The following is a 13,778-nucleotide window of genomic DNA, read 5'->3' on the forward strand; positions in this document are numbered from 1 at the left end:
CCAAGGCCAGGATGCTATGCTACAGATAGAGGCCACAGTGGACATGAATCCTCCCAAATATCCTCCCTTCAGATACTCAACCAGCCTCTTTTCTAGGGTAGACACAGCCTTTTCTCACTATCTGGTAAGTGGGCTGTATTTTTAATAAAGAGAGAATTCAAATTTGTTCCCAGCTAGGCAAAAATATAGGCCACTTGTTAGACAGGTCAGGATTCTTTCAGCACTCCAAGCACTCACAGGCCATCCATCTCAGGTTCAAAAACACACACACACCTTTTTAAAAACAGAAAGAACCTACTGCCACAGTACAAGCTAGAGATTACTCATACCTACTATGATGAATTGGAGTTATGTCTGTAAACTTATAAATTCGGATAATATTGTGAAGGTGTTGTCGAGCTGTCTGGAGTGGCTCACGACTGTGATTGCCAACCTCAGGGCAGATAGTCAAGAAGCAGGGCACAAACCCCAAATCGGTTGTGAGTTCTATACTTAGAGCTCACCAAGTAACAAGTGTTAACTCAACCACTATAGCAGCCTAACCATGGAGTCATAACGTTGGGTGCTCCAGTCTATCTTGCCATGGCAAGCTTGCTTTTGTGATAGGTGGTCCCTTATACCAAAAAAAAAGAAAAAAAGAAGAGTTCAGGTTACTCCCAGTCCGAAAGGGCAGTCACTTACCCCATGTCAATTTCACCTTAGACCTCACACTAAAGACAACACTTGTAGCCAATCCTATAATAAACTAGAGTTATTTACAAGGTTGAAGCAGATAAACATTAACTCATTTATGTGTATCAGTCTTAGGTTTCAAACAGTAATAGAAACTGCTGTAATATTCAAGCTCTATTTGTTCTTTAGGGCTAATCCAAGCTAAGCAGCTTGGGGATCCCTTGCTTATGTTAAGAAACATTATCCTCTCCAAATTTCAAGAAGCATATGGATACAGATCCTTCAGATCAGGGATTTTTATTCCCTTTCCCCAGTGTTCAAACTGTGATGGAATAAGAGGTTGTGTCCATTCCCTCTTCATGGGTGCATGAGGAGCAATCAACAAAGTCTGATGTTCCGTAATGATTTGTGCAGCGTCTGTGGGCCTTCTGTTTTGGGCAGGAGATGACACCTCCAACGGTAAACTAGCATTTCACACTTGTTAATGCTTCTCTGACTGTGGGGGCTTCCAGTTTCCTAGCAACCACTTTTATAGTTACAAAGCAAATACTTACATATTACCTTATAATACAATACAGATAGTATAAGTGAGATTAATGCATGCAGCAACTCACAAGGATTTCATAAAATGCAAATAGTAAAAAATACTCTATAAATCTAATACCCATTTTAACAATAGCAACACACAGGTGAGCCACACTGGTTTCCAGCTATGCATTTGTCAGTGTTCAGTGAGGCCTAGGGCCCTTGGCATGAGCTAGCACATGGTCTGCCAGTGTCATTTGTTTTATGAAAAACACCTGAGTCATGAGTGATATATATATATACACACACACACATATACATACACACCCCGTTGCTGACAGGCCCTGTAGCTGGTATGCAGCAGACAGATACAATGTTCACTGATTTACTAGGTAAACACATTAGAAAACCTTCACACTTCCATGATGATCTAGAATTTGGTGGATGAGGCACATATTTTAGGAGTTCTGTCCTTTTAATATTTAAAATCTAATTATGATGTTTTGTTGGTGTATTGGTCAAGATATATGCTTTTCTTTTCACAAGCTTATTGCTAGCCCTACTGGAAGAGTAGTTTTGTTGATGACAGTAAGTTACTTTAAAGAAATTTACCCATACCGTTTTTCTTTTTCAAGATGGACTATGGAAGTGGGTGGGGAGAAGGAAATCTAAGACATTGACAAAAAAGGACAGCAGCTGTTTTGCCTAAATAACCAGTGCAGGAGAGAAACAATGCACTATTAGGTACAATTAGAGAGGTTTATAAATCAGAACGTAACACAACTAAAAGAATAAAATGCAGTTGGAAAGGCAAGATAATCATATGGCTAGGTTATTTCTAATTCACACATTTCTGTAACATCTATGTGCCACGTAATGGGACATTATTTCCTATCTGTTTGTACAAAACACGATTCTATCATCAATTATACCTGTTCAAGAACTTCTCTGTAAGTGATAGCCTGTTTAGTGTTTGTCACAGGACTATCATAGATAATAGCAATCTTGTCTGCATGTCCACTCTCAACATGACGATCTACGGCATTATAACAAATATTCAGCTCTCCATCCACAAACCTGAAAGAGAAAAAGTACAATGTTAGATAACAGTCTTTCCAAAGTAACTAGACTAATTTCTGGGGAGAAGAGATAACATTCAGTCAGATAACTGATGAAACGTTGTCTTCAAATCAGAAGGCCCCTGCTTCTGAAGTTCTGATTACTTCCATTGCCAACTTATGTTGGTATAACTATGTTTCTCAGGGGTGTGGAAAATCCACACCACGAGCAACATAGTTATACCAACCTAACCCCCAGTGTTGACAGCATGTGTTGGTGGGAGGTCTTCTCCCATCGAAATAGCTTCCGCCGCTCAGGGAACAGGAGTATCTACGCTGACGGGAGAAGCTCTCCCGTTGGCGTAGGTAGCATCTTCACCAAGCGCTAAAGCAGCAGCTCTGTAAGTGTAGACAAGCCCCAAGTCAAAAAGGATTTGCTCAAAAATGGGTAAATAAGCCTATTCACTGTACTTTAACTGCATAAAGACCAGAAATCTGCAAAATGAGAGTTATGATCTCTTCAATAGCCAGATATTTACAGAGAACTGTTGCTTAAAAACAGTTTCACAGACTTGGAATTTGTTTTTGTTGTAATTTTATATAGAGATTATTCAAATCTAGTATAATGCTGAAATACAAGAATATACAAAAGTGTGTATTCAAAAAGGACACTAAAGTTGAAAAATAGACAATATAAAAAAAAAAGTGTACTTCAAAAGAGGAGCTTTGAATTTCAGTCCTATTCCCCTGCCTGCCATCTCCCCAGCCATGGTCCCCTTTGTGGGACTTGGCTTGTATATCCCTCTCCCAATCTGTGCATATACCCCAATACAAGAGCGAAAGACGAACAGCTAAACCAAGCAGAAGGAAAGCATTTATGAACCCTGTGATCCCAGGAGGATGCTCTAAACAGTACCAGGGTGAAACTGCCCCATAGGAAGAGAGAGGCTTAAAGTGGCATACCTTTATCACAACACCCTTGGCTGGGTACTGCACTGGACACAACTCAAACTCAACAATTAGGTCCATTTTGAGCAAGGGGCGGGGGGGGGGGGGGGGGGGGGGGGGGGGGGGAAGTAAATAAATAAATAAAGATTAGGGTCCCTTTTTTCATCTCAATAAAGAGACTGATTTAAATATTTGCATGTATGTAGCATCTTTCATCACAGGTTCACAATTATTAAACCTAATCTGGTTGGTAATGACCTGGAGTTACCACCTAAGGGCTGTTCAGTTCCCTACCTGAAACAAGTTTGATTTTAATTTTGTTCCTTATGCATTCCACAGAAAAGCAGCATCAGAATTGGCACCCTATTCTATTCCTGGCAGATTCAATCAGGAAAAAGGACAGAGTGGGTATAGAGACTGAAATACCTAGGGGTAAAGGGTTCCTCCAAATTAGCATAAATGTTGTTACCAGAGTAATGTCAGGTAGTCTGTGAATAATGGGCTTCTGTCTCCAGATTTATCAGACCAACAGCTTTCACACATATAAACTAACCCCTCCTTAGTCCTAAACGAGTCTGCCTTTCCATCTGCAAGACAAGCCATCTAGTTTTTAGGACTGTAGATGTTCTTAACCCAATTCTAATGTATCATCTTACAAGAAGGGTACATTTTTAAACACAATATTAAATGAGAGTTAAAGCTAAAGCTAAAATAAACAAAAATATGTTTGTACCCTTTTTTAAAAGGCTGTTTTTTCTGATTTGATTATATTACAAGAGACTGAATCCAGACTTGGAGCTTCAACTTCCCAGCTCTCAACTGATGTTTAACCTGACTGTTGACAACTTTCCTTGTTGCTTTTGATAAGAGTTTAAGTTACACCAAACAGCTGAGAGCAAAGCAAACAAAATACTTTCACTTTCTGTTCCTTTTGCATCAGCACAATGCTACAGTGTATGGATTTTAAACCCTGAAGAAATGTTTACTTACAAATAATGTTAGTTCATTTTTTAAAATTTCACAAAAAAATTTCTAATTAAAGTTGTGGAAAGCCTTTTATTTAAAAATTTTAAAACCCTTTGTTTTAGAACTAGCCAGCTTCTATTCAAATTTATCTACTTTAATACATTTACTTTTTTTAAAAAATGTATATATTATATACATCTGTTCTGATTCTTGACGAGTTCAGCACAAACTTAAGCTATGTCTACACTACAGACCTTACAGTGGCATACCTGTATTGCTGCAACTGCACCACTCCTATGGAATCCCTGTCATTCCCTCCCCTGGAAGCCTATTCCAGTGCTTAACTATCCTTATAGTTAGAAAGTTTCTTCCTAATATCTAACCTATATCTCCCTTGCTGCAAATTAAGCTGATTACTTCTTGTACTACCTTCAGTAGACCTGGAGAACAAATTTATCACTGTCCTCTTTATAACAGCCCTTAATATATTTAAAGACTCTCATCAGATATCCCCAGAATCTTTTTTCTCTGAAGATTAAAAATGCCTGGTTTGGTTTTGTTTTGTAAACCTTGCCTCATAGGTCAGGTTCTCTAAACCTTTTATCATTTTGTTGCTCTCTTCTAGACTCTCTCTAGTTTGTCCACATCTTTCTTAAAGTGTGGCTCCCCATATCCCACAGTATTCCAGCTGAGGCCTCAGCAGTGCTAAGTAGAGCAGGTCATGTGTAGTTAGGAACAATTGCTCTGAAGTTTTCAAGCAAGCATCTTCCTCATCCTCCAACATATCCTTTGATGTCCCATGTAGTTACTGCTAGATTCTTTTTTGGCAATTGCCACTGCACCATATTTTTTCTCCCTATCTTTTCCCACAATAGTGAAAAAATCAAGTGTTCTTCCGAGTTTCTTAAAAGTTGTTTAAGAGAAGCCGTACTTCATGATTAGGGTTCCGTGTTGGTCATGGAAGTTGCGCAAGTCACGGATTCCATGATCTCTACGACTTCTGCAGAGGCCAGTGTGGCTGACGCCAGGGCCAGCTGCACCAGCCGCTGCTGGAGCTGCCCCAAGCAGCTGGCCCTGGGGACCACTCGAGCAGTGGCCCATGTGGCTGGCCCTGAGGACCGCCCGAGCAGCGGTGACTAAATGGTAGCCTTAGTCATGGTGTACAATTATTACTAATTTTAGAAACTCGTGACCCTATGAATCATTCATGCATCAAAATCTAAAATTCTCACCAACTAATGTAACAATAGTATTATTCAACATGATTCAATACCCAGCTCAGGAGTTGACCACTTGTATATATAAAATTTTAAAAATAATAAAAAGAAGCTCCAATAAAGAGCAGTTTCTCTTGGGGCAACTAACTATTTTAGAGCATATGAACAACTAATGACTCAAATTAAATGCTATGTCTGAACTGTTGTATTTCCTCTTGCACTGAAATGTCTGTAAGCTTTATGTAAGAGGTTTTTTTGGCATCATTAAACTTAGTAGGTGTTATTCACTCATTTAATGTTTTTGGCTTCTGTCATAAATATAAAGGGAAGGGTAACCACCTTTCTGTATACAGAACTATAAAATCCCTCCTGGCCAGAGGCAAAACCCTTTCACCTGTAAAGCGTTAAGAAGCTAGGATAACCTCGCTGGCACTGACCAAAGAGACCAATGAGGAGACAAGTTACTTTCAAAGCTGGAAGTGAGGAGGAAAACAAAGAGTCTGTCTGTCTGTGTGATGCTTTTGCTGGGACCAGGTCAGGAATGCTCTTCAGAACTTCTGTTAAGTTAGTAAGTAATCTAGCTAGAAATGTGTTCGATTTCCTTTTGTTTAAATGGCTGGTAAATAAGCTGTGCTGAATGGAATGTATATTCCTGTTTCTGTGTCTTTTTGTAACTTAAGGTTTTGCCTAGAGGGATTCTCTATGTTTTGAATCTGATTACCCTGTAAGGTATTTACCATATTGATTTTACAGAGGCGATTCTTTTACCTTTTCTTTAATTAAAATTCTTCTTTTAAGATCCTGATTGCTTTTTCATTGTTCTTAAGATCCCAGGGTTTGGGTCTGTGTTCACCTATGCAAATTGGGGAGGATTTTTATCAAGCCTTCCCCAGGAAAGGGGGTGTAGGGCTTGGGGGGGAAGACGTCTCCAAGCGGGCTCTTTCCCTGTTCTTTGTTTAACACGCTTGGTGGTGGCAGCATACGGTTCAAGGACAAGGCAAAGTTTGTACCTTGGAGGAAGTTTTTAACCTAAGCTGGTAAAAATAAGCTTAGGGGGTTTTTCATGCAGGTCCCCACATCTGTACCCTAGAGTTCAGAGTGGGAAAGGAACCTTGACAGCTTCTGTGAAAGCTTTCTGAAAGAAATACTTCCCAATCTGGTCTTCTGTTTTTGCTAGGTTATGAAAACTTCTTTAAATTTTAAACTAATGATGCCCTTCTTCTCAAGTAGGTTCACTGTGATCATTTCAAAAAAACCTTTACGCTTGATGAAACAAAAAAGAAAAAAAGAAAAAAAAATCTTATTTCGTGCAAGTCTAAATTCCATTTTCTAAATAAAATATTGAAGAGAAGGTAATGGTTTCCCATCCATAAGTCCATTACACTAAGCAGCTCTTCTGTGAGAAAAGAGCAAGTCCCATTAGACTTTTCACTTTATCAGACAGAGACTGCTGTCAGCATCTGAGAGAGATAAGGACTGACTTTGCTTGCTCTCAGTAATTTTCAGTACATCAAATCAGAGTATCTTCAGACTTCTAGAGAAGCTGACCCACTTATCAAGCTCCAGAGGCTATTTCATTCAAAACTTCCAGAATGAAAACCTCACTGAATGCTGATTTGTTACCATTCACGATGATTCTTTCATCCTTTGCATGATGGTATATTAAGCTTTTTAAATAGCTAATTGTTGTGTATTTGGTTGTTGTGGTAATAGCACCTTGTTGTTGCTATGGCAACTGAGTTACATTATTAGGGGATAGCCCAGCCAGTTTTGGCTGGTTTGATTAGTTCAATGTGTGAAAATAAATGGCTGCTTTCATGGCTCACAGCTCTCTGTGTCTCAAGTGATTTTCTTTCTAAAACTGCTGCCCCCAAGGATGCAACAAAGTGGCGACGAGGATGGGATCCCTGTGGTGCCCCAGCAACAGAAGGAAGTAGAAGTCAAGGTAAAAGAAAAAGAAAAAAACCTACCAAAATCTTTTAGCTGTTGGAAGGGGGTGAGAACTGGTTTGTTTGCACTGACTGTGAAACCTGAAACTAAAACCATGGCTACACTTACAGGGCCACTGGAATCTTTTGAGGAGAATATAGTGCAATGGCATGTGTATACTGAGCATTTTGAGCTTTTTGTTATTGCAAATGACATTACAGACGAGAAGAAGGTGCCAATATTCTTAAGTGTTGTGGGGGCTAAAACCTACTTCCTGCTATGCAGCTTACTACACTCCGTTAAGCCTGAGACCAAATCTTACAGTGACATTGTGGAAATCCTGGGGTCCCACTTTTCCCAAAAACCACTGGTAATTGCTGAAACATATAGGTTCCACAAAAGAGACCAAAAAGAAGATGAAACAGTTGTACAATTTGTGGCAATTTTAAAAAGGCTACGAGAACACTGAATTTAAGGAGATACTAAATGATGCCCTGCATGACAGGTTAGCGTGCGGCCTGTACAGTGAAGCTATATGGAAGCGCCTATTGACAGAGGCTCAGCTTACGTTACAGAAAGCTGTTGATATTGCAGTCTCCATGGAACCGGCTACAAAGGAGGCCCAATACATCAGTGCATCCCCTAGGGTGCATAAAGTGTCACAAGAACCTACCCACAAAACTGTGCAGAGTCAGGAATGTTACCGTTGTGGTAAGCCGGGTCACCAGGCATCAGAATGCTGGTGTAAGGACCTGGTGTGTTGACACTGTGGCAAAAACAGACACATTGAGTGTGCCTGTAAACAAAAGAAAGAGAGACCTGTGGTCTGGCCGACTAAAATGGGGAACCTGCCCTAGAGCAGGCTCAGGATGACCAAGGTGACACCTCATCGCAAGAAGTGCCACTGCACGTTTTGTCTTTGGCCGTGGGCTCACATGAATACTGGGTAACCCCGTTGGTGGATGGCAAACCTATACGCGTGGAACTGGACACCGGTGCAGCCATCTCGCTGGTCTCAGAGACTGTGTATAAAGAAAAGCTACAGCATCTTCCACTTAAGACAACAAAACCTGTTCTGAAGACGTACACAGGAGAAGCTGTGCCCATGTTGGGCACTATTGATGTTAAAGTGGAGCTCAATGGACAGGCTGCTAAATTGCCACTGTTTGTGGTGAGAGGTAATTACCCAGCCTTAATGGGTAGGTCTTGGCTTGGGAAGATTCAGCTGAACTGCGCAGAAGTGCACTGAATGACTAAAGAAGAAACCAGTCTGACCGCTATACTAAGGAAACATGCTGCTGTTTTTGGAGAGGATGTGGGAAGTATGAAGGGAATCACTGACATTGAACATTAAACCTGACAGTCAACCAAAATATCTGAAAGCCCGAACTGTGCCATATGCCATCAGCCCGAAAGTTGAAGCAGACCTGGAGCGTCTGGTCACCAATGGAGTCCTAATACCAGTTACCCATAGCCCATGGGCCACTCCTATCGTTCCAGTAGGAAAGAAAGATGGCTCCCTCCGGATTTGGGGTGATTTTAAAGTCACTGTCAACCTGGTGTTGTATGCAGAACAATACCCACTTCCCCGCATCGATGACCTCTTCGTGGGCCTGGCTGGGGGACAAAAGTTCAGTAAGATTGATCTGAGTCAAGCGTATTTACAGATGCACATCCATGAAAAGTCCCAAGAGTTGTTAACCATTGTGACTTATAAGGGGCTTTATTGATACTGTCACCTATCCTTTGGAAGAACGTCTGCTCCGGCCCTGTTCCAGAGGGCTATGGACCAGATTTTGTGTGGCTTGCCAGGAATTCAGTGCTATCTGGAGACATCCTGGTCACTGGAAGGATTGAAGAGAATAACTTAAAGAATTTAGAGGCTACCCTACAAAGACTGGAAGAGTATGGCCTACGAGTCTGCAAAGACAAGTGTGAATTCTTCCAGCCCTCTGTTGAATATTTGGGACGTATCATTGATGCTGTGGGTCTTCATAAGGCCCCTGAAAAAGTTAAGGCTATTGTGGAGGCTCCCCCACCTCGAAATGTTAGCCAGCTGCGCTCATTTCTAGGACTATTGAACTATTATGGAAAGTTCATCTCAGTTAGCCACACTGCTAAAACCACTTCACGAACTTCTTGGGCGGAACAAGACCTGGAAGTGTTCTGAAGCCTGTAATGTTGCATTTAACAAAACTAAGGATGCACTGCTAAATTCTGAAGTTCTAACGCACTTTGATCCATCCTTACCCCTACAGTTGACCTGCGATGCCTCCCCTTATGGAGTGGGAGCAGTTGTGTCACACATTATGCCTTCGGGAGAAGAGAGACCTATTGCTTTTGCTTCAGGCACTCTAAGCAAAGCAGAAACTATGCCCAAATCGAACGTGAGGCATTGGGAATCGTTTTTGGAATTCGGAAGTTTCATCAGTACCTGTTTGGGTGGAAGTTTACTCTTCTTACAGACCATCAACCTCTGATGTCAATTTTTGGACCATACACAGGTATTCCCCCATTAACTGCTAATCGTATGCAACGTTGGGCATTGTTACTTTCAGCGCACACATATGAAATCAGATATCAGAAATCCATTCTGCACGGCAATGCAGATGGTCTCGCAAGGTTGCCTTTGCCAGTCAAACATCAAGATACTTCCCAAAAGGAAATCTTCTCATTTGAACACAGAGAATACACCCATCACTGCTACTCAGATAAAGAAGGCAACTCGCATTGACCCAGTATTGTCCCAAGATATGGACCTGGTGATGCAAAAAATCTCGACAAACCTCTCCAGTCTCACCCGACCTGGTTACCTACATGTCCAGGAGGACGGAGTTATCGATCCAATCTGGTTGTTTGTTGTGGGGGAGACGTCATTATCCCACCACCACTGAGATCACAGATGTTAGAACAGCTACATTCTGGTCACTGTGGAATAGTGCGCATGAAGGAAATTGCGCAAAGCTATTTTTCATGGCCTGGATTGGACAGTGCTATTGAAAAGAAGGCAAGAGCTTGTATGTCATGTCAGGAATGCACCCCAGTGGGTGCCCCTACACCCATGGGACTGGCCTGAAAACACATGGCAATGTATTCACGTTGACTTCGCTGGCCCCCTTGAAGGAAGCATGTTCTTGGTGGTGGTAGATGCCCATTCTAATTGGCCAGAAGTCTCTATAATGCAGTCCACTACTGCAGAGAGTAGTATCCAAAAAACTACAGGAACTCTTTAGTTGTTTTGGTCTGCCAGAACAACTTGCGAGCGACAACAGACCGCAGTTAATCTCTCAGGAGTTTCAAAATTTTATGAAGGCAAATGGGATACAACACACTTCAGCACCATATCATCCATCCACCAATGGATTAGCTGAAAGATTTGTGCAGACAATGAAACAAGTTTTGAAATCAGCAAGGGGACAACACTCCATTCAAAAGCATCTGGACACCTTCTTACTTTCCTACAGAAACACACCTCATGCTACGACCAAGGCATCCCCAGCCTTTCCAATGATGGGACGACAGCTGCGCACTTGCTTTGATCTGCTGAAACCTTCTGAACCCAGACAAATTGTGCAATGTCAGCAGCAATATCAAGTCAGCAGACGTGCATCCAGAGCAAAAGACCGAACCTTTAGCTCGGGACAGCTAGTTTTGGCTCGGAATTATACTTCTGGAGCTAAATGGGTCACTGCCACAATCATCGCTCAAACAGGACCTGTTTTTCTGCAGTCCGGACTGCAGAGAATCTCACTGGGTGGCGACACGTAGATCAGCTGTTGCCAGGTCATGCCAGTCCTCAGGACACATCTTCAGTTGATTTGTCTGACTTCACCTCTTCTGGCAAGACACCGAATCAAGAATCACCTGTTCCTGACTGTTCTCCTCCATTACTCTAGAACACATGACTTATGAGGAGAGGCTGAGGGAGCTGGGATTGTTTAGTCTGCAGAAGAGAAGAATGAGGGGGGATTTGATAGCTGCTTTCAACTACCTGAAAGGGGGTTCCAAAGAGGATGGCTCTAGACTGTTCTCAATGGTAGCAGATGACAGAACGAGGAGTAATGGTCTCAAGTTGCAGTGGGGGAGGTTTAGATTGGATATTAGGAAAAACTTTTTCTCTAAGAGGGTGGTGAAACACTGGAATGCGTTACCTAGGGAGGTGGTAGAATCTCCTTCCTTAGAGGTTTTTAAGGTCAGGCTTGACAAAGCCCTGGCTGGGATGATTTAACTGGGAATTGGTCCTGCTTCGAGCAGGGGGTTGGACTAGATGACCTTCAGGGGTCCCTTCCAACCCCGATATTCTATGATTACTGCCAGCGGCTGAGATAACCCCTTGCCCGGAACAAGCTGATACCACCTCCTCACCCGTTCACGCTACTAACCCTGAGCCCATTGTTAGGCCTGCGCCCAAGGTACTTTCAGGTGCAACACCACCCAAAGTTCACCATAATCCACCTAGAGACAGAAGACCTCCTCAATGGCTGGATCTTTAGCGAGGGCGAATCCACGGTTATGGGGCAAAATAATCCCCAGGGTTTAGCTGGGAATGGAGGCAGTCTACCCTCCTTCTCTAGTTTAGTGTTTCTTTTATTTAGGGAATGTTCTTATTAAGGGGGGAGGAATATGTTGTGTATCTTGTTGTTGCTATGGCAACTCAGTTACTTTATTAGGGGATAGCCCAGCCAATTTTGGCTGGTTTGGTTAGTTCAGTGTGTGAAAATAAATGGCTGCTTTCATGGCTCTCAGCTCTCTGTGTCTCAAGTGATTTCTTCCTAAAACTGCTGCCCCCCAGGATACAGCACTAATGACTGCCTTTCACTGTACCAGCAAGAAAGTTAATGGTTGCTGCAAGTAAGTTTAAAAAAAAAAATTGTTTACCAGTAGCCTATCTCAGAAATATTCTGCAATTCTAGTATCTTTTAGGAAGAGGAGGTTACTTACATGTAACTGGAGGTTCTTCAAGAAGTGTGGTCCTATCTGTATTAGTCACTCCCCCAAAGAGTTCCTGTTAGGATATAGATATTCAGGCCTGTCTGTAAAGGCCTATACTCTAAGAATTTAGGTGTATTCTTATCACTTGGCTAATTATAGAGGTATAAAAGAAAGAATCAAAATCACTATCTGCTGGCGTAAGGGCCTTCTCTTACTGTGACAGTCTGAGGCCCTGTTCTTAGGCTAACGCCTTTGGCTAAGCAGCAGAGGCAGCCATAAGCTGGGAAGCGAACAGTCACATCCTCACGTTCCAAACTAGTCACCTTGCAATAAGGTGCTATTGGGCTGTTAGGCACTATCAGGACAGGATTGTATTCATATCACCTCCAGAGAAAGGGAAGTGCCTAGAAAATGTAAAAGGAAACTTTGTTTGATAGCATCCTGTCTGGCAAGAACTCACTTATCAATAGCTGGGATGTGAAATCCTCACTTCTGTATTGTCTTGTCATTATAGTTCCCACTTTGCTATTGTTTGTCTGTATAATCTCTGTCTGGTTCTGTGATTGTTCCTGCCTGCTGTATAATTAATTTTGCTGGGTGTAAACTAATTAAGGTGGTGGGATATAATTGGTTACATAATCATGTTATAATATGTTAGGATTGGTTAGTTAAATTTCAGGAAAATGATTGGTTAAGGTATAACTAAGCAGAACTCAAGTTTTACTATATAATCTGTAGTCAATGAGGAAGTGAGTGGGTGTGGGTGGGAGGGAGGGAGATGAGAACAGGGAATGGGGGTAAGAAAATCGGAATCATGTTTGGCTAAGGGTAGGAATGGGAACAGGGACACAGGTGTAAGGCTCTGTGGTGTCAGAGCTGGGAAGGAGGATACTAAGGAAGGAAACTGGAATCATGCTTGCTGGAAGTTCACCCCAATAAACATCGAATTGTTTGCACCTTTGGACTTTGGGTATTGTTGCTCTCTGTTCATGTGAGAAGGACCAGGGAAGTAAGTGGATGAAGGAATAAGCCCCCTAACATCTTGGTGCCGGTGACTCGGATGCATCGCGTTGGATAGGTGAGTGGCAGCCTGTAAGTCCCTCTCCCCAACAGTCCGCGCAGCTGCTTGGAGGGGGTATCGCGAACTCTCGTGATGGTAGTTGCGGGTTCTGGCAAGCCAGGGTAAAGGATTTTTTGGATAAATGGATAAGGGAGAACCAGGGCCCATACCAGGTACAGGGGTCAACATGGGATGAGATTAAAAAGGAAATGGAGGAAGTGTTAGGGAACCCAGAGGGATGGGGGGTGGCTGAGGAGCCCACCCTCCTTGGTATATGGGTAGTGGAAGAAGGTCCCTGCCCATGGGGACTGTTTTCACTAACAAGGTCAGCTCCCAGACTGCTGCGCTGGGCATCACAAAATGGGGAAGAGATGGCCAGCCCTCTGTGGAGATAGAGGTGGTTAGGGACTATTTAGAAAAGCTGGACGTGCACAAGTCCATGGGGCCGGACGAGTTGCATCCGAGAGTGCT

General features: G+C 42.4%; 1 protein-coding gene across 1 annotated transcript in view; it reads right to left on the bottom strand.

Annotated features, from left to right (window-relative positions):
• Positions 1-13,778, bottom strand: part of ACSS3 (acyl-CoA synthetase short chain family member 3) — a 130,790-nt gene that overhangs the window by 106,543 nt on the left and 10,469 nt on the right. Inside the window, 1 exon segment of the mRNA XM_077807714.1 lies at positions 2,130-2,274. Coding sequence (XP_077663840.1) covers positions 2,130-2,274 — 145 coding nt within the window.

The sequence above is a fragment of the Eretmochelys imbricata genome, chromosome 1 (genome assembly GCF_965152235.1).
Source record: "Eretmochelys imbricata isolate rEreImb1 chromosome 1, rEreImb1.hap1, whole genome shotgun sequence".
Taxonomy (NCBI): domain Eukaryota; kingdom Metazoa; phylum Chordata; order Testudines; family Cheloniidae; genus Eretmochelys; species Eretmochelys imbricata.